Source organism: Diceros bicornis, chromosome 36 (genome assembly GCF_020826845.1).
Source record: "Diceros bicornis minor isolate mBicDic1 chromosome 36, mDicBic1.mat.cur, whole genome shotgun sequence".
Classification (NCBI taxonomy): domain Eukaryota; kingdom Metazoa; phylum Chordata; class Mammalia; order Perissodactyla; family Rhinocerotidae; genus Diceros; species Diceros bicornis.
In genome coordinates this window covers 13,492,407-13,513,773 of record NC_080775.1, presented here as the reverse complement: position 1 = coordinate 13,513,773, position 21,367 = coordinate 13,492,407, and the positions used below count along the sequence as shown (strand labels likewise).

The following is a 21,367-nucleotide window of genomic DNA, read 5'->3' as shown; positions in this document are numbered from 1 at the left end:
GGGGGGATTGAAGAAATTAATGGTGCCATCAAAGACTTGAAAGAAGTGCAGATGGTGATACGTATCACATCTCCATTGAACTCACCAGTTGGGCCTGTGTGAAAGTCACATGGATCTTGAAGAATGAGAGAACCCTACTGTGAACTCAATGAGGTGGTGACTGAAATTCTAGTTGCTACCCCAGATGTAGTATCTTTGCTGGAGAAAATCGGCATGTCCCCTGGCAATTGCTTAGCCGCTACTGACCTGGTGTATGCCTTTTCTTCCATAGCAATTTGTAAAGACCACCAGAAACAATTTGCTTTTACTTGTCAGAGTAAGAGTACACTATCACAGCCCTGCCTAAGGGCTATGTCAATTCTCCTGCTCTCTGCCATATCTATTCTGCAGAGATCTTGATTGTCTTGACATTCCACAAAACGTCACACTCTACTTCTCTGACGACATTATGATGATTGGATCTGGTATTCATAAAGTAGCAGGTATGTTGGAGGCCTTAATAATATATATATGAACTAGAAAGTGAGAGATAGGTCCCACAAAAATTCAAGGGCCTGCCACCTTAGTGAAGTTTCTGGGGGTTTAATTGTCACTCTTCCAAAGTACAAGTAAAGTTGCTGTCTCTTGGACTACCTAGAATGGAAAAATGCTTAGTAAACTTTTTTATATTTGGGGGGGGGGCAACATATACCACAGTTGAAAGTGCTACTTGGACCCATCTACAGAATCAACTACAAGGCTGCCTGTTCCAAGTAGAGACAAGCAAAAGAAGGCTCTGCAGCAAGTTCAGGCTGTAGTACAAGCCACTGTGTCACTTGAGCCTTATTATCCAGCAGGTCCAATGATACTTGAAGTGTCTATGGCGAATAGGAATACTGTAAGGAGGAAAATCACAGCACCAAACTCTAGGACTTTGGAGCAAATCTATGCCTTGTTCTAGATAGGACTATTCTCCTTTTGACAAATAGCTTCTATCTTGCTACCAGGCCTTGGTAGAGACTGAACTCCTCACCATGGGATATTGGGTGACCATATGATCTGAGCTTCCCATCATGAACTGGGTGTGGTCTGACCCACCCACCCATAAGGCTGTGTGTGTGCAGAAGCAATGTATTATCAAATGGGGATGGTTTGTAAGACACAGAGCTTGGGCAGGTCCAGAAGGTACCAGTAAGTTGCATGAGCAAGTGGCTTAGGCTCCTTTGACTCTGAAGGTGCATTGCCCCTTCCCCCTCCTATGGTCTATGGCCTCTTGGGCATATTGCTGATGACCAGTTGACTGAGGAAGAAATAACTAAAGCCTGATTTACAGATTGTTCTGTATTACCTGTGATTATCACTGGGCACCACTCAGCATTGATCTTGAAGGACATTAGTGAAGAAAATTCTCCTGGTGGGTAGAACTTTTAGCAGCAGATTTAGTTGTATGCTGTCTAGACTGAGAGATGGCCAGTAGTACAGATGAACAGACACTAATTCATGGGCAGTTGCTAGTAGTTTGGTTAGATGCTGTGTTAGTCAGTGTTCTCCAGAGAAACAGAACCAGTAGGATTTATCTATCTATCTATCTATAATATATATTAGGATATATATATTTTTTATATATATAGGATATATATTCATATATAAATAGAATATTTATATATATTCATATATAAATAGAATATATATAAAAGAAGATGAATTGGCTCACATGATTATGGAGGCTGAAAAGTCCCACGATCTGCCATCTGCAAGCTGGAGACCCAGGAAAGTCAGTGGTATAATTCAGTCTGAGTCCAAAGGCCTGAGAACCAGGGTAGGCGATATTGTAAATCCCAGTGCAGTGGCAGGAGAAGATAAAATGAGATGTCCCAGCTCAAGGGGCAAGGCAGAAAGAAAAGGGAGGTGAATTCCTTCTTTCTCCACCTTTTGCTCTATTCAGGCCCTCAGCAGATTGGATGACGCCCACCCACATTGGGGAGGGCAGTCTACTTTACTGAGTCCGCTGATTCAAACACTAATCTCATTTGGAAACCCAGAAATAATGTTTAATCTGGACACCCCATGGCCCAAGTCAAACTGACACATAAGATTACCTATCATAGATGGCTAGGGACTTGAAAACAATAGGATTGGAAACTTGGTGACAAGAACATCTGGGGAAGAGGTATATGGATGACCTCTCGGAATGGTCAGATTGTGAAGATATTTGCATCCCATGTGAATGAAGACCAAAGGGCATTCACTGAAGAGAAGTGGGTGGAAAAATCATGTACTCTGTGAGGGTCTGTCTCTTTTCCCAGCCACCTCAGTGCTTGCTCAATGGGCCCATGAAAAAAGTGGCCGTGGTGGTATGGATAGAGGCTGTATATTGGCTCAACAACACAGACTTACTGTTACCAAGGCTGACCTGGCTAACACTACTGCTGAGGGCCTAATATGTCAGCAACAGAGATCAATGGCGATCCCCTAATATGACCCCATTAACTGGGGGAACCCAGCAGCCACCTGGTGGCAGGCTGATTACATTGGACGGCTTCCTTCTTGGAGGGGGGCAGAGATTTGTCCTCACTGGAATAGACAATTTCTGGATATGGATATGCTTTCCTTGCCCCACACTACTTCTGCCAATAGCATTATCTATGGACTCGCAGAACACCTTATCCACCATCATGGAATTTCCCACAGCATTGCTTCTTTCACAGCAAAGAAAATGCAGCAGTGAGCTCTTGGCTACGGAATTAACTGGTCTTACCACATACTCCATCCCCTAGAAGCTAATGGGCAAATTTTGAGAGGTGTAATGGCTTGCTGAAGACTGAGTTACGGTGTCAGTTGGGAGTCAACACCTTGAAAGGATGGGGTGCTATCTTAAAGGATATTATACATGCTTCAAAGCAGAGAACAATCTGTGGTGCTATCTCCCCCATAGCCAGAATATATGGGTTTTGGAATCAAGGGGTGGAAGTGGCTTATCTCACTATTAAACCCTCTAATTCAGTCACAGAATTTTTGTTTCCCACCTGGCTGCCTTGAGCTCTGCTTGTTTGGAGTTCTTAGCCCCTGAAGAGGAACTACTCACCAGGGGAGACACCAATGGCTCCAGGTAAAGAACCCCAATCGGTGAGGCACTCTGCCAGATCTTACACAGGAAAGGAAAAGCATGACTGATGTGTCTGTGAATCTGGAAGGACAATCTTTCAAAGGTGCTCGCTTCTGGAAAATACATTCTGAGTAGTATTGGAAGAGTTTGATTCCGTCAAGTTTATACATGATAGAAAACAGCCATGCATACTGATTTTTATTTATTTGCTCATGTAAATAGAAAGAAAGTCAGGGTTGTAAGGTCTTCAGAAGGGGACAAATCTTTTCCAGGCCTCTGAGGCTACTGAAGATGCAATTGAAAAGAAAAACTTGCTTACTAGCTTGTCTGCATAAGTCATAGCAGAAGGCTAAAACAGAGCAGGGATGTTGGTTAATACGAAATTAACGTTAGTCCAATTACATACTCATTAGGCCATCACTGGTGATTATGCTAAGGTTATTACTATTCATATAGTCTACTTACTTCTGGATAAAGGGCCCACTGGGGCCTTTAAAACATTGCCTATTTTGTCCATATTCTAGACATGGACTCTGGAGTCTGATGCTGGGGTTTGAGTCCTGGCTCAGTCACTTTCTAGCTCTCTGATCTTGGGTAGGTCAATTAACTGCTCTGTGCCTGAGTTTCCTTATCTAGAAAATGACGATGACAGTAGTATCGACTTTGGAGTGTTGTTTGAAGAATTAATTAAGATAACACACGCAAAGTCCTTACAACAGTGCTTGGCCCATAGGAAGCAATGAATAAAGGTTAGCAATTGTTAATATTATAATTTGGCAATGCTTGCTCTAAGTCTGCTTGCCAGGAATATAAACCATTTTATATCCTCTCTCTCTCTTTCCCAAGCAAAGCTGTAGAACATCTGCTAAATAACTGTAAGGTCTGAATTGTGTCTTCTCTCCTCCCGGAACAATTCCTACCCCACCAAATCCATTGGTTGAAGCCCTAACCCCCATGAGACTGTATTTGAAGATAGGACCTTTAAGGAAGTAATTAAGGTTAAATGTGGTCACAAGGGTGGGGTCCTAATATGATAGGACTGGTATCCTTATAAGACGAAGAGGAGACACCAGAGATCTCTCTCTCTACATGCACACAGAGGAAAGGCCATGTGAGGACACAGAGGGAAGACAGCTGTCTACAAGCCTGGAAGAGTGATCACACCAGAAACCAACCTTGATGGCACCTTGATCTTGGACTTCTAGCCTCTAAAACTGTGAGAAAATAAATGTCTGTTGTTTAAGCCAGTCTGTGGTATTTTGTTATGGCAGCCCTACCTGACTAAGACAATGACATTATGAAATTTCCTAATTCACACATTCAATGAAAGATGGATGAGCAGTGCTGACATACAGTGTCTGATGTCATCCTTGAATACCATTACCCGTTGTGTGAAAGTCTGGTATCTACCATGGGGTTGGGGGGTCACAGCAGGGAGTCATATATACCGTCAAGACTACTGACCACTTGATTCCCTCTAATGACAACTATTTCTTCTACAAAATTTATCGAGGCCCTAGGCTACTAGATATGCAGGGATTAGTTATTATCTGTGAGGAGCTCTCACTCTTATTTTTTTCTCTTTTTAGGCCGCTCACAGAGGATTTTGTAAGAATAAGAATTTGATTGAGTCATTGATCAGATTCTGGACTAGTGTGACCCCATGTCAGCTGTAGCCTTCCATTCTCTCATCAGCTGGACAACGCTGGCTGGCGTCCTGGTCATTCCACTTCTGGGGATGCCTAAAGCCCTCCTCGGATGTTTTCCGATTCCCTGAGGCTGCCCTTCTCGTGGGCTCTCCCTCCTGAGTTTCTGTCCTGCGTGGGCTGGATTTGGACCCAGAGCTGCCTTTCAAAAACTGCGCTCCCGATAAGCATTCATGAATTTAGCTGTCCTAACTGAAGATTCGAGGGTCATGGGGAGGTGAGGCCCAGCCTCGGAATTTTCTCTCCTCTTCTCTATTCTCTTTTCTCCTTACCTTTCCTTCCAGAATTCCCTAAGAACACAGAAGAATTCAGCTGGGTTCCAAGGCTCAAACTTGCAGAAACCCTAGTTAATGAGATGCTTGCAGAACAAAGAGCTTTCCATTTTAAGGCAGTTTTGCTTAAAAATTTTTTATAAATATACATATTATTTATATATTAAATGTATATTTATATTTATTATAAATATTATATATAACATATGTATATGTACGATGATGTGTATAATATATGCATATTACATGTATGATATATAAAATATTATAAATATATTTATAAATAAACATCCTCTTTTTTCTTCTTCTTACTACAGTAGGAACGATTAAAGCCATTTAGAGATAAAAGGAACCGCTGAGTTTAGAGATAGGGAATCGTTGAGTTCAGGTCTCAGAGTCACTCACTGACTTGGGAAAAGCTGTTTGGAATTTACTTCTGAATTTATTTTTTAGGTGTAGGGTGTTTAGAAACTGGAAGTAGGAATAACGTAAACCATGTAGCTTTAGGAAACCCACGGCAAAATGGCTTTTCAATCTTTTATTAAGGCTTTCCTAAGATTGTTATTAATAAGCAAACAGAGAGAGAGAGATTCAAAAAAAGTTTATTAGCCCACACTGACTTTCCTAGTTAACCTCTGCGAAGGGAAAGTCACATTTGATTTCTATGTATTTTGAGTCTAAATGAACGACATAGAAAACGTAAAAACGCATGCAGAGGAATCATGCAAATGAACAACAGTTATTTTCAGGATGCCACGCGTTTGGAACATGCTTTACTCCTGGACAGCTTTGGCCCAGTCCACCAGTGGGGCGCTGGAGGAGGGCTGGGCCGCCGCTCCCAGCAATGACCTCGCGGCGCCCCCGCACTCCCCTAAACCCCGCGCCGGGCTGGGGGCGGCGGACCCCGCGCCCCGCGTCTCCCGAGCGCCCCGCGCGCCGCTGGCCCGCGTCCCACCCCGGGCCCGGACGCCTCCCCGCCCTCTCCTGCCACCGCCCACGCCCCAGTCGCGGGGGGCAGGGCAGGAGGCGGGCGGCCGGCCCGCCCCGCGACCCTTTTAAAGCGTCGCGGGCGAGGGCCGGGCATGGTGAGCCTGGCGGCGGAGAGAGCCGCGCGCCGAGCTGCCGGGAGCGGTGCGAGGAGCCGAGCGCCCAGGGCTGCCCTTCCCGGGCCAGCGGGGCGGCGCTGTCGGCCGGGGCGGGCGCTCCGGGCTCCCCGACGCCTCCTGCGCCCGGCGGCCGCGCGCCCCCGCTCCGCCCTGCCGGTTCCCGGGGGTCCCCGCCATGCGCCCAGGCTAGTGCGCCCGGGGCGCAGCGCCGACCGGGGCCGCTCCCGCCGCCCGCTCCCGCCGCCGGCATGCTGCGCCCGCTGCTGCTCGCCGCGCTCTGCCTGGCCGGCCGGCTCGAGCCCACCCGCGGCTGCCAGCTGCCGTCGGAGTGGAGACCCCTGAGCGAGGGCTGCCGCGCCGAGCTGGCCGAGATCATCGTGTACGCCAAGGTGCTGGCGCTGCACCAGGAGGTGCACGGCCTGTACAACTACCTGCCGTGGCAGTACGAGGCCAGCGACGCGGGGCTCTTCTACTCGGCCGAGATCGAGATGCTGTGCGACCAGGCGTGGGGCAGCATGCTCGAAGTGCCCGCGGGCTCCAGGCTCAACCTCACCGGCCTGGGCTACTTCTCGTGTCACTCCCACACCGTGGTCCAGGATTACTCCTATTTCTTCTTCCTCAGGTGAGCCCGGCACCTCTCGGCTGCACCACCCCCTCGGTCTGTTTGCGCCAAGGTCACCATTCTCTGGAGGCAGGTCAGGACCTCCCACGGCATCCTGTCCGTGTCATATTCGAATACGCCTTGGGCTCCTTCCCTCACTCTATACTCTCCTGCCCCGTCTGCCGTCTCGACAAAGATCCTGGGTACCTCTAGCTAAGGCTGTTGAAAGAACAGGGGTGATTCCTGTGCTGTAATGCGCAGAGGAGTGTTTCAGGCAAAAACTCAAGGTGGTTCCAACAATCCATTTGACTCATCCTTTGCTTTTTGTTTGAAACTGGATTCAGTGGGAGTAGCTTGGGATGGTGGTCAAAAAAAACCCAACTTTGAAATCAGACTGTTGTTGGAATTCTGGCTCTGCTCTTCCTAACTGTGATTTTGAGCAAGTTACTGACCTTCTCAAGAACTTCAATATTCTCACCTTCATAATGTGGGAAACAAGGTTGGTTAAGACAAATACAGTAACTCAGGCACAACACCTGGTGCAGGTTAGATGCAGAACAAATAGTCACGCTATCTTCTCCCCACCTGCTTAAATGTCAAGATGCGAATGGTGTGGAATGCAGCCCAGCTGTCCTTGTGTCACTTGTAACAGTCTCATATCAGCTGCCTACAGACCTCAAAGCCAGGCTATTCAAAATAGCAAGGGTTTATGGGGGTCCTGCTGGGGGTAAGACCCTGAGTCACAGTGCTTGGAAGTGTAGAAGTGAATCAGGCAGGAGGCCATCTCTGATTGGAGACTACTCGAATTGTGGGAAGTTCCATGAAAGTTGGCCTGTGGTCAAGATGGAATGCATGTGCATAAGAATTCAGTCAGTGGGTTCAATTGAAGTTTGAAATAGAGAACAGCAGGTGGAACCCTAAATGCATGGGTTGTCTCCAGTGGAATTAGGACGGTGATCCAGAGCAATGAAGAGAAACATCAAAATGGAATCTAACATGTATAGCAATAGAGTGAATGAATTCACGCAAGATTGCGATTGGTGGTAGTTCCAGTCTTCCCAATCTGTGAAGGAGCAGTAAGGATGTTTGGAATGACCATGACCTGCGTCTGCAGATTCACTTATGGCTCTTGAGATTTCATGTCACTCTGAGAAAGAAAATAGCAAGTTCCACAGAGGGCCGTTCATAAGCTCACGGCAACACATGTTTTCCATATTGAAGCCAGAATATCTAAGTTTAGAATACGTGGTGTGCTTTGTGTTGGCTTGAGTGGTTTAGTTAGATTAAGCTGAATTTTTTTTAATTGCTGGGGAAGTTTAGTTTCTAAATAAAGTCAGCAAGGAGTGAGAGACGCTACCCTTCTTGATACAGAGAAACTTAACTCAGATTTTTCGTGTTTTTATTTAGGAAAAACACTGAGAGCCCAGCTCTAAAACTATTCAACAATGAAACTTTATTTTCCAAAGAAAAAAGAACGGGAGTTCTTGAGCAGACTCCCCCCCCCCCCCACCCCCCGATTTTATTATGAAATACAGTTTTGTCCACTGGTTCAATGGTGGTCAGCCAACTCTTTCATCTTTCGCTCTGACATATTTACAAAAAGTTAGGGCAGAATTACAGAGTCAAACAATAGTCTGACAGATTTCCATTTCACAGGGCTGTGTTGCCCTGAAGTGTGTTAACAACTGCATACAAATCATTCCTCCTCTGTTATTCTGGGACCTACTGAGACGAGAACAGATTCTGGTCAGTGTCACAGGAGAAAGTGGCAGTGGAGACCTGCTGGTGAGCCCTATATGCCCGTTCTGGGCTGGAGTTTGACTTCCATCTCTCCTCTTCCTTTTCGTGACTTCTTTATCTTTCCAACAGGCAATTGACGCTTGGCTCTATAAAAATGTTAACTAATATTTATACTGCACTCACTCTGTGCCAGACACTTCATTTACTTTTTCTAATGCAACCCTTACACCACCGCCAAGAAGTAAGATGCTATTATCATCCTTTTTACAGTTTGGAATACTGAAGCTTAGAGACGTTTAGGGAATTGAAGAAATTCATTTCATGTCAGACAGAAGATAAGTAGCAATGGCAGGGTTTGAACCTGGGTCATTACAACTGGCCTTCCTTTCATCAAGAAACAAGGAACACTCTATGAGAAGGAAGGGCAGTTGGGAGATATACAAGTAGACAAACACACCCATGCACACACTCCCCCGGTCCCATCACCCAAACTCAACTTTTTGAAAACCTTGAGAATAGACTCATGTAGTATAAGGCAGAGAAACAATTAGAAATAGTAACTCTTTTAATGAGAGCTGTACAAGACGTGTAATTGGCAAGACTGTTGCAGTCTTCCATGACTCTTGGTTAAATCTGGTATACCCCATGGTGTCCAGTCTACATCTCTATTTTTTTTCCCCTTTTCCATTAGGATGGATGAAAATTATAACCTCTTGCCTCATGGAGTCAATTTCCAAGACGCCATCTTTCCTGACACTCAAGAGAACAGGAGGATGTTTTCCAGCCTTTTCCAGTTTTCGAACTGTTCCCAAGGGCAGCAACTGGTGACTTTCTCCAGTGACTGGGAGATCCAGGAAGACAATAGGGTAAGAATTGGCTGTACCCTGTGCCGCAGCAAAATAATACAACAGCTATATCTTATATGAATTTTGTGATCAAAGGAGTCAAGAATACTCTTCCAAAAGCCCAGGCAAAGAGTATTATCCTCCTTGCCTCTCTCCCTCCCTTGAAGCAATTGAAAATCACTGCTCATAAACTTTGCAGCCCCAAGGCTTTACTATGTGGCACAGGATTCCTCACAAAGTGAGGGAACAAGATGAGATGAAGGTGGGCACACCATGCCTCAGTTTCCTCTTCTGTAAAATGGAAACATTATTAGCATCCACATCATAGGGCTGATGCAGTGTGATTTAACTATGCAACAAATGTGAATATGTAAAGCCCTTAGCATAGTACTTGACAGAGTAAGCACTCAATGCATGTGAGGCTTTATGACTATTATTGTTATTGATAGCATAGGGCCCGAAGGAATTTTCTAAGAGGAAAGAGAAAGTCCTCAAGGAAATGAAATAATTATCATAGCTAACACTTCTGTGATTCTTAGCTGTTAAGACATAGATGTGCAGGTGGCCACGGTGGTTGTGGAATGCAAGGGTCAGGAGAATTTTAGGGTATGAAAATATAAAAGGGATCTTCCAATCTGGGGCAGATGCCAGAGTTGCAGGGAAATTTTGAGGATTCAAAATTTAAGATCACTTTCCCAAAGCGATGGCATTGCCACAGTCGAGCTGGGATGAGGCAGTGGCCCATCACACCCAGTCGCCCGTCTGAGATGGTTTTAGGGCAATGTTGTTACCAGTTTCACCTCACTCTTGTGGGACTCTGACCCACACTTGGAGGAGCTCCGAGGGGGGGCCCACGGGTGGGCCTCACACCCACGATCTGTCCCTTCTTTGGAGAGGTCTTTCCTGTTCAGTTTCGTGGATTTGAAATGAAACCAAAGCTGAACATTCAACAGCACAAGCTTTATTCAATGGCCAAAGAATAGAGAAGCGGGAACTGAGTTCACAGATCTCCTTCTCAGCTCCTGGGATGATTAAGCAGCTATTATAAGGGGTCTAGATAATGAAGGGGAGGAATATTCATAGTTATTTGGGGAAATGGGAAGGCTTTTCTGGGGAGCAAGGGTGCCACCTCTTTTCTCTCCTTATTTGGTTGTATCCTGCCATTGCCATGGCAGTTAAAAATTGTCATGGTATTGGTGGGTGTGTTCTATAATATGGTAATATATTACAATGAGCATATAATGAGCTGTGGGGTCTATGTCAGGTCAAGTCAGACTGCCATGTTGCCTTCAGCTGGTTTTGACTGGTTTTGTTCAACCATCTCCTTCCTTTCTTTGTGGTTTCCTCTAAGCTAAAGACAACACGTTAGGCTTGTTCTGAGCAGCGTTGTGGTTAACGTGTTGGGGGGCCAGGGGCCAGGGTAGCAGTGTGGCAGACTGCTGGAGAGAGGTCTGATGTGGGCGTGTGTGTATCCATGGGACAAGGACTTCTTTTATGGGTTAATGAACTAATTTGCACATGTTATGTGGCTCCCTTCTTTTTACTCATATGTGATGGTCTTAGGGGAAGTATCTTTCTCTTGTCTGGTGGGTTGGCCTAGGGTAGCTGCCTTGTTCTTCCAAACCTCCTTATCTTCTGCCCGGGGCTCCCTGGCACCTAGAGGCCTTCTTCATGTTCTTTGCACAGAAACTGTTCTCATGATGGACAGGTATGTCCAACTAAGGAAAATTGTTTATTCTTACTTCCTTGACATTATCAAGAGATGCCTTCCTTAGGCCTACCCTATTGACAGCAATTTAGACACCTCTAACCCCTCCTCCATGGCTTGCCAGAATTTTCTGAACGCTTGTCCCATACAGATCTTCATTGACTTATGATAGGGTTATGTTCCGATAAACCCATTGTTAAGTTGAAAATATTGTAAGTGGAAAATGCATTTCCTACCCCTAACCTACCGAGCATCCTACTTAGCCTGGCCTACCTTAAACGTGCTCAGAACACTTACATTAGCCTACAGTTGGGCAAAATCATCTAACACAAACCCTATTTTGTAATAAAGTTTCGAATATCTCACGTAGTTTATTGAATACTGTACTGAAAGTGAAAAACAGAGTGGTTGGATGGGTATAGCATGGTTGTAAGTGTATCAGTTGTTCACTGTCATGATCATGTGGCTGACGGGGAGCTGCCCTCGCTGCCGCTGCCCAGCATCATGAGAGAGTACCGCATATCGCTGGCCCAGGAAAAGACCATAATTCAAAATTCGAAGTATGGTTTCTACTCAATACATATCACTTTCACACCATCGTAAAGCAGAAGAATTGTAAGTGAAACAATTGTAAGTCCGGGACCATCTGTATTTTGCCCCCGACATGGTTCCAAGGACCTAGTTTTCCCCCGTTCATCTGTACTGGCACCCACTCTCTATTGAACTGGACCCACTAAGTGTAAGCCTGAGTCTTCCAAGCCTGAGTCACACCTTAGCATAGTCTAAATGAAATCTTTTTAGGATCTGCCCTTTGGTTCCCCGTTTTGTGGGAGTTTTGCCTATACCACTACGTCCTTGGTAACAATAGATTTATATCAAGAGATTGGATCTTATTCCAAAAATACCTTTCTAGTTTAGCTCCCAAACTCTTTAGCTACGTAACTTGTTAGCCCTACGGTCACATAATGAAGCTATTAATGTTTCCCTGGAATTAGATTTTCCAGCATTTGCAAAAAAAAAAATAGAACAATAGGACCGTGGAGAATTGTTTCAGCGTGAAGGCAGTCCTATTTCTGGTGGTCAGATGTTGATCTTGGGGAGAATTCCTTTTCTCTTTCCCTTTAATCACCCTAGCCTCTTAGATAACAAAAGGTGGGCGTGCTATGTTGCTCTGAGGGAGAGTCAAAAGCTTTAGGGGAGGAAAAGAATTGTTCCAGATTGCTGAGCTGCTGTGTAGCCGAATTTAGAAGTTAGATCTGATGTCCCTTGCACTTTTCAACACCTTGCTCCTTCTGATTTTGTCCCCTGCCCACTTTGAAATGTACCACGTCAGAGCTAAGTTAAATTAGCTAGTTGGTTTAGAACTTAATTTTAATTTCCTTTTTTGTCAGCTTCATGATTTACATTTTATGACGCTCCTTGAGAAATTTTTACGTACTCTGGATTGATTGAAGTAGTTGTGAATTGAAGATCTCAGTTAGATGAAGAATTATTGACCAATACTTGTCTTTTCTTCAAAAAAAAGAAAAGCTAAAAATTCCCTTTTCTGGTGAAGGCGAGCATCATATTGTCTATCCTACGCAGGATAAATATATCTTGTTATGTCAGAAGCAGTCTGTATTTTTCCTGTGTGGTCTTTAATCTTAGGAGGGATCAGAGGAGCTGTTCAGGTCATCGTTTTATTCTGGTAGAAATAGGTGTTAGACTTTTGTTAATCAGTACACATGAATGCTTCACATGTTCTGAGACCGTTATGAACGACCCTGAACATTGCACGTTGCGTGCCTTTCTTGTGTTACATGCCGTATCTTAGATTATAAATCCTGCAAGAACTTTAGCGCATTCTTGTCGTTTCCACTGATTATGCTGCTGTTCTCTAAGCTTCCAGTGAGCTTGAACAGTGGATCTAGCCTTGGCTTGTGAAGGGCATGTTTCATTCTCTTCACTGAGGGTCCTCACTTTATCTTAGAGCGTCACGTGACTCCGGGACTCCAGAGTTGATCTGGAGGTTAAGGAACAGGAGGAAAATCTTATGTAGGGCAACTTTTGTGATGCACACCAGGGAGACATTCAACTCGATCCTCAGCAGTGAAATCCTCTCGCTCTCTGGTTCCATCTTCAACTGTCCCACCCACACTTCAGTAAGTAGAAACACAATCTTGCTTTCAGAAGTTGCCAGAAAGTCAGCAGTGTTTCTAAGTGTTCGGCACCTCTCGGGTTCAGGGTCGTGGTGTTAATGCACCTCAGGGGACGTCTTTGGCAAGTTGGAGCATCCACCAGATTTACTGGCACAATTCTCTCCACACCAGCCAAGGACATTTTTCCTCCCTCTTTTCTCTCCAGCTGAGTGAGTAGAACAGTCAAAACAGCAGTTGGATGTTTTCCCCTCTCTGCAAATACTGTCCTCTAGGACCGAGACCCAGACTGACCCATGCTTATATCAGTCTGTCACAAAATGTCATGGGATTGATATAAAACCTGTGAAAGTCCTGCTATCTCTTTCTTCCCTTTTTGGAGTTGGGAAGGATGAGGGGGGAGTTATTCTCCAAGTTCCATCAGAAGGAATGTAAACTTGTAATCAGAAGATCTAGATTGGCTCTGACGTTTCCAGAGGAATGGCCTTGGGCAAGGCCCTTAATTTCTCACAGCTTCAGTTTTCTCATGTATAAAATGGGGTTAAAAGTATATAAACTGTCTAATGTTGATGTCAAGACCTAATTAATTAGAGCTTATGTTTGAAATTACTTCGTAAACTGTAAAGGGTTGTACAAGGGCGTATTCCTGTCAATTGATAATGTTACAGTATGACTTGAAAAACGACATTTTTAAAATTGAAAAAAGCTTCCTGCTACTTCCCAGGGGAGTGGCAGAAGGGAGGCAGCAGTGGTGATGGAGATATGTGTTGGAGATGGGAATGGCCAAGGGGGAAGCCATCGTGTGTGCTTTCATTCGTTCAATGGAATTTATCGGGTTGCGTGCAGGGAGTACTTTATAATTCACTAAATGAATTTTTTGTTTGTTTGTTTGTTTGTTGGTGAGGAAGATTCAACAGCTAGCATCTGTTGCCAGTCTTCCTTTTTCTGCTTGAGGAAGATTGTTCCTGAGCTGACATCTGTGCTAATCTTCCTCTATTTTGTATGTGGGACACTGCCACAGCATGGCTTGATGAACGGTGTGTAGGTCCGTGCGCGGGATCCGAACCTGCGAACACCAGGCCGCCTAAGCAGAGTGCATGAACTTAACCACTACGCTACCAGGCTGGCCCCCCTAGGTGAATTTTTTGTGTGTATGTGAGGATGATCAGCCCTGAGCTAACATCCGTGTTAATCCTCCTCTTTTTGCTGAGGAAGACCGGCCCTGAGCTAACATCTATTGCCAATCCTCCTCCTTTTTTTTTCCCCAAAGCCCCAGTAGATAGTTGTATGTCATAGTTGCACATCCTTCTAGTTGCTGTATGTGGGACGCTGCCTCAGCATGGCCGGAGAAGCAGTGCGTCGGTGCACGCCCAGGATCTGAACCCAGGCCACCAGTAGCAGAGCACGCACACTTAACTGCTAAGCCAAGGGGCCGGCCCCCGAATTATTTTTTAGACAGATAACACATTCACATGGGTTCCCAAATCTAAAAGTATGATATGGTTGTCAGTAGGTTTTCACTCCCACCTCTGGCACTCATCTACACAGTTCTCACCCTCCCGCCAAACAAGTAGCCACTGTTATTAGTTTCTTATAAACATTCAGTGAGTATTGTCATCAAACAAATAATTCAAACATGTATTATTTACCATCTTCTTTCACACAAATGGCAGCACCCTATGCACACTTTGCTAAACTTTGCTTTATTCACAAGTAGATCTTGAAGATCTTTCTGTATCAATGCAGATAAAGTTGCCTTAAATGGCTGCATAGTGTTCCACTGTATGAAGGTGTCACAATATATTTAATTCAAGTCCCCTGTTGATAGGTACTTAGGTTCTTTCCACTACATTGCTATTACAAAGAATGCCAACATGTATGACATTATACATACCTTATTTTGTGTGGTTACTGAGTCCCTTTAGCAAATATTTATTGAGTATCTACTGTGAGGCAGCTACTGTGTTAGACACTAGAGTTTCACTGTTGAGCAAAATACAAAGTCCCTGATCTCATAAAGCTTACAGTTCTAGTGTTGGCAATTGCCACAGTCAAAAGACTACGTTAATGACTTTGTAATTTTAAATGGAAATACATGTTCCAAAGGAAAGAAAGGAAGTCATCAGGGAGTCTGACCTAAACTTAGGGGTTAAGAAAGCCTTCTCTGTTGACTTGATCCTGGGGCTAAGATCTGATGGATGATGAGACATCAGGGGAGATGAGAGCAATCCAGAGAAGAAGAATCTGTGCAAAGGCCCTGTGGTAGCAGGGCACATGTTGCCTTTGAGGAAATGAAAGCAAGCTGGTGGCTGGAGCAAAGGGAATGAGTGAGAAGGATGAGGCAAGAGCATTGGGTGGGGCCAGACCATACAGGGATTGGTAGATCTTGGTGAGGATTCTGGCTTTGTCCTAACAATAATGGGAAGCCTTTGATGTTTTGAAAGCAAGAGGTGATGAGATCAAATTTACATTTTGAAAAAACAAAACTGACAAGAGTGGGGAACTGAAGGGGATCCCAGTGATACAATGAGAACAGGTAGTGGTTGTTATTAAGCTCCCAGATGGTTGCTGGACTAGGGTGGAGGCAGTGGGGATGGCATGAAGTAGGCAAATTTGAAGGATATTTAGGAAATAAAATCAGTAGGTGTTAATGATCGTTTGGATTTGGGTGGTAAAGGAGATGGGGGAAAAGAAGATAATTCCTGTGTTTTGGGCACGTAAATCGCGTGCCAAGACCAGCACTGAGAAATGGAAATAGGACAGGTTTGGTAGGGAATTCATGAGTCTAGTGTTGGACATACTGAGTTGAGGTGTCTTTGAGCCATCCCAGTGAGATCTTGAACAGGTGGCTGGATCTCTAAGTTTGGAGCTGAGCGGAAGACATACCTTTGGGACCGAGCAATAATTAGATGTCATTTGAAACTGGATATAAATGAGATTTCCAAGGGAGAGGACATACAGTAAGAGGAGTAGAGCCCTAGGTAGGACGGAGCCTGTGGAACCCTAACATTGGTCAATAAGGAGCAGGCAGAGAGGTAGCAGGCAAGCTAGTAGAGTCAAGGGCGCAGAATGTTTCCAGAAGGATGAGTGATCGACAGAGCCAAAAGCTGTTGAGAAGTCAAGTAAGATGAGGGCTAAAAAGTAACCACTTGGCCTTGGTGGCCTAAATGAGGGCAATTTCCTGAGTGAGGGAGTAGAATCTAGATTGGGGGTATGAGGAATGGGTGGGACAAGATGATATGGAGACAGGGTGGACAACTCTGTCGTGAAGTTTGGCTGTGGAGGGTTTAATACATATAAGGTTGAAGGGGGCGGAACGGTTGAGGGAGAGGTTCTGTTTTGTTGTATTTAGTGATGGCAACCATCCTGTTCAAACTGTGTTGGTCCCTGTTTTCCCACTCTTCAGACTGTTTACCCAAGTAGACTAAACTACCCGAGGGCAAGGATATCTCTTTTGTTTACTGTTGTACATTTGGTGCATATTTATGGTGTCTTACACATTTATTAAAGGAATTATGTCTTTTATCCAGAGAGTTCTGGGGCTAAGTAAGCAGAAGCCTTCTCTCTGTCTCTTTCTTTTATTTTATAAATTAATATTTAAAATCCACATACAATAAAATTCACTCTTTTTCATGTACAGTTACGAGTTTTGACAAAGGCACATGGTCGTATAATCACAACTACAGCCACAGTATAGAAAAGTTCCATCCCCACAAAAAACCCCCCATGTGTGCCCCTCCCCCAGGCTCAACTCCTGAGAACCACTGATTTGTTCTCCATCACTACTTTTGCATTTTCCAGAATGTCTTATGAATGGAATCATACAGTATGTTGCATTTTTTTAGTTTAGCCTCTTTTACTTAGCAGAATGCACTTGAGATTCGTCCATGTTGTGTGTATCAATAGTTCACTCCTTTTTTATTGCTGAGAAGTATTCCATGATAGGGATGTACCACACTTTTATTTATCCATTTACCAGTTGAGAGATATTGAGGTTGTTTCCAGTTTTAGGCTACTGGAGATTCTATAAATATGCATGTCCAGGTTTTTGTGTGAATGTAAATTTTGGTTTCTTTTGGGTAAATACTGGGGATAGGTTTGCTGAATCAGAAGGTAAGTATATGTTTAACTTTATAAGAAACTGAAAAACTGTTTCAAGTGTGGCTGTTCCATTTTGCATTCACATTAGCAATGTATAAGAGCTTCAGTTCTGCATCTTCATCAGGACTTGGTATTGTCAGTTAAAAAAAAAGTAGACGTTCTAATAGGTGTAGGGTAGTATCTCATTGTGGGTTTTTTTGTTTTTAGATTCCACGTTTAAGTGAGATCGTATCTGATTGGTCTTTCTCTGTCTGACTTATCTCACTTAGCATAATGCTTTCAGGGTCCATCCATGTTGTCACAAATGGCGGGATTTCCTTTTTTCTCATGGCTGAATAATAATCCATTATGTATATATCCATTATATATATACACACACACACAGACTACATTTTCTTTATCTATTCTATCTATCTATCTATTCTATCTATTGATGGGTACTTAGGTTGTTTCCAGGTCTTGGCTGTTGTAAATAATGCTGCAGTGAACACGGGGGTGCAGATATCTTTTTGAGAGAGTGATTTTGTTACCTTCGGGTAAATACCCCGAAGTGGAATCGCTGGATCATATGGTAGTTCTATTTTTAATTTTTTGAGGACCTTACATACTGTTTTCCATAGTGGCTGCACCAATTTACCTTCCCACTAATGGTGTACAAGGGTTCCCTCTTCTCCACATCCTTGCCAACACATGTTATCTTCTATTTTTTTGATAATAGCCATCCTAACAGGTATGAGGTGATATCTCATTATGATTTTTGTTGGCATTTCCCTGATGATTAGTTGGCCATTTGTCTGTCTTCTTTGGAGAAATGTCTATTCAGGTTCTTTGCCCGTTTTTAAATTGGGTTATTTGTTGTTTTACTATTTAGTTGTATGAGCTGCTTATATATTTTGGATATTAATCCTTAAACAGATATATGGTTTGCAAATATTTCCTCCCAGTCCATAGGTTTCCCTTTCATTTTGATTGTTTCCTTTGCCATACATAAGCTTTTCAGTTTGATGTCATCCCACTTGTTGATTTTTGCTTTTGTTGCCCAAGCATTTAGTGTCATATCCAGAAAAATCATTGTCAAGGCCAATGCCAAGGAGCTTTTCTCCTGTTTTCTTCTAGGAGTTTTGTGGTTTCAAGTCTTACGTTTAAGTCTTTAATCTATTTTGAATTGATTTTTGTTAAGATAAGGATTCAATTTCATTCTTCTGCATGTGGCTGTCCAGTTTTCCAACATCATTTATTGAAAAGACTCTCCTTTGCCCATTGTGTATTATTGGCGCTCTTGTAGAAAATTAGTTAACTGTATATACTTAGGTTTATTTCTGGGCTCCCTGTTTTGTTCCATTGGTCTGTGTCTGTTTTTATGCCAGGACCATACTGTTTTGCTTACTGTAGCTTTGTAATATAATTTGAAATCAGGAAGTGTGATGCCTCCAGCTTTGTTATTCTTTCTCAAGATTTCTTTCTCTAATCAGGGTCTTTTGTAGTTCTGTATGAATTTTAGAGTTGTTTTTTTCCATTTCTGTGAAAAATGCCATTGGAATTTTGATAGTGATTGTATTGACTCTCTTGATTGCTGTGGGTAGTATGGACATTTTAACAATATTAATTCTTTCAATCCATGAACATGGGATATCTTTCCATTTATTTTTGTCTTCTTCAGTTTCTCTTATGAATTTTTAAGTTTTCAGTGCACAGATCTTTCATCTCTTTGGTTAAATTTATTCCTAAGTATTTTATTCTTTTTGGTGTTGTCATAAATGGGATTGTTTTCCTGATTTCCTTTTCAGATAGATCGTTGTTGGTGTAAAGAAATGCAACTGATTTTTGCATGTCAGTTTTGTATCCTGCAGCTTTCCTGGATTCATTTATTAGTTCTGACAGTTTTTTGTGGAATCTTTAGGGTTTTGTACATGTGGGATTGTGACATCTGCAAACAGAGATAATTTTACTTCTTTTCTGATTCAGACACCTTTTATGTCTTTTTCTTGCTAGTACTTCACTACTGTGTTTAATAGAATTGGCAAGAGCGGGCGTCCTTGCCTTGTCCTGGATCTTAGAGGAAACGCTTTGTTTTTCCCCATTGGTTATGATGTTAGCTACGGGCTTTTCATAAATGGCCTTTCATTGCGTTGAGGAAATTCCTTTTATACCTATTTTATTGAGAGTTTTTGTCATGAATGGATGTTCAACTTTGTCAAATGCTGTTTCTGCATATTGAGATGATCCTGTGGTTTTTATCTTTTGTTCTATTAATGTGGTGTACCACACTGAGTTGCAGATGTTAAATCAACCTTGCATTTTAGGCGGACACAATTCAGTCTGTAACAGTTTGGTAGAATTTATCAATGAATAATCTGGGCCTGGAGTTTTCTTTTGCTGGAAGGTTTTTAATTACTCAATTTCTTTAATAGATAGGACTACTCATGTTATATATTTCTTCTTGCCTGTGCCACTGTGGCAGTGCAGATCCGAGACTGGGGTTGGCCTTAGGGCAAGGCTGGGTGAGAAAAAAGAGAAGAAAAAAGATAAGAAAAAGAAAACTAGGGATTTCTCCATACTCTCTAGTGCACTGGAGCTCCTTTTTTCCATCTTGTGGGTAGAAGTAGGGAATTTCTCCTAGAGTTGTTGCTGCGTGGTTCCATGATTTAGCCCCCTTTGGTTCTAATTGTTTAGTTTTAGGGTTCTCAGGTAATTGCTTTTTGTATTATGTGCAGAGATTTTAATTGTAGTCAGTAGGAGTCAGAGGCTGTGTTCAGCTTATTTCATCTTGACTGGCACTGGAAGATGATGTTTCTGTTTGGGCCCATTAGGAACATCTGGTCAAGCTTGGGTAGAACATACAGGGAGAGAAAGAACAATATTTACTTTATTTTCTGATGATCAAAAGCAAATAGGAATGGGAAAGAGCATTTGTGGTTTTTAAAGTGAGCTTTGAGCCCTAAATGGATCAAGAATATCAGAACTCAGTTCATCCAGATTTTCCAGAAAGCCCTAAATATATTTGATTTAAAATATCCTTGGAACTTTGCCGAGACAGTCTAATTTACCAGATTATTTGTTCAAGAACAAAGATATCCCCTAGGGATGGAAGAGTATAACTTCAGTTTAACAAGTATTTGAGGACCTGCTAAGTATCCCTTTTTCTGTTTATTCTTCGATACTGCATCAAAACTCAAAAAGTGATAATTTCTTAAAAGTTAGTTGCAATGCAGAATCTGAAACTTTATCGATGAACTATTTGTATTCCTACATGAAAATCTATTAGTCTGTCTTGTGTTTTGAATGGATTTTTTTTTTACCCGTGCATGATTTTATAACATGATGAATTGACCATTTGGAAAATATTAGTTCACAGAGTTACACAGATCTTGCAAACGTTGAGACTTTTAATTATATGATGTTAAAAAAATCCTATTCATTAGTATCACCATCGGTCTCATCAGGAAAGTCTTTCAGCATTGGAAAAATGTCAAGCATACAGTGGCAAGTTTTCAAAAATTCTCATTTTTGCTTGAAAGCTTGAATTTTATCACTGGCAACAAATACTGTTAGTTGTTTTCTTTAAAGTGACAGGCTAACTTTATCCATTTTCAAGAAAATGTCTATCAAGTAGTCAAATCTGAATAACTATAGTTTGTCTGTCCCTCATCCTTTCAAGTAAAAATAGTGCTTCATGAAGAAAGCCACTAGTTCAGCTCAGAACTCAGTCACGTAAGTGTTTTTTCCTTGAGAGAACCATTGTACTCTGATAAGCAGCAGAAATGCTTCATCCATGCTTCTGATTTCTTCGTACAGAGTATTAAAAACGTGTTCTCAAGGGTCAGGATTTATTTAATGACTTTTACTGCTTCATCAAGGACATTCTTAAATTAAACTGGCTTTTGCTTTTCTGCTTACGCACGGCACTGAAGAATCCAATGGCTGTTAGTGTAGTTTGGTGCCGCTGCCTTGATTTGCACCAGGTGCCATTGGTTTTACTTACCTTTGCTTTTGCGCCAGCAGAGCAAATGTCAACACAGTGAAAAAGACATCTCAGTGTTATTCTGAAAATAGTTTTTGATCACATGG

General features: G+C 42.9%; 1 protein-coding gene across 1 annotated transcript in view; it reads left to right on the top strand.

Annotated features, from left to right (window-relative positions):
* The first annotated feature begins 6,184 nt into the window (after positions 1-6,184).
* CCDC3 (coiled-coil domain containing 3) overlaps positions 6,185-21,367 on the top strand; it is a 90,711-nt gene continuing 75,528 nt past the window's right edge. The window contains exons 1-2 of the mRNA XM_058532430.1: positions 6,185-6,791; positions 9,202-9,376. Coding sequence (XP_058388413.1) covers positions 6,418-6,791; positions 9,202-9,376 — 549 coding nt within the window. The 5' untranslated portion in view covers positions 6,185-6,417. The remainder of the gene's footprint in view (positions 6,792-9,201; positions 9,377-21,367) is intronic.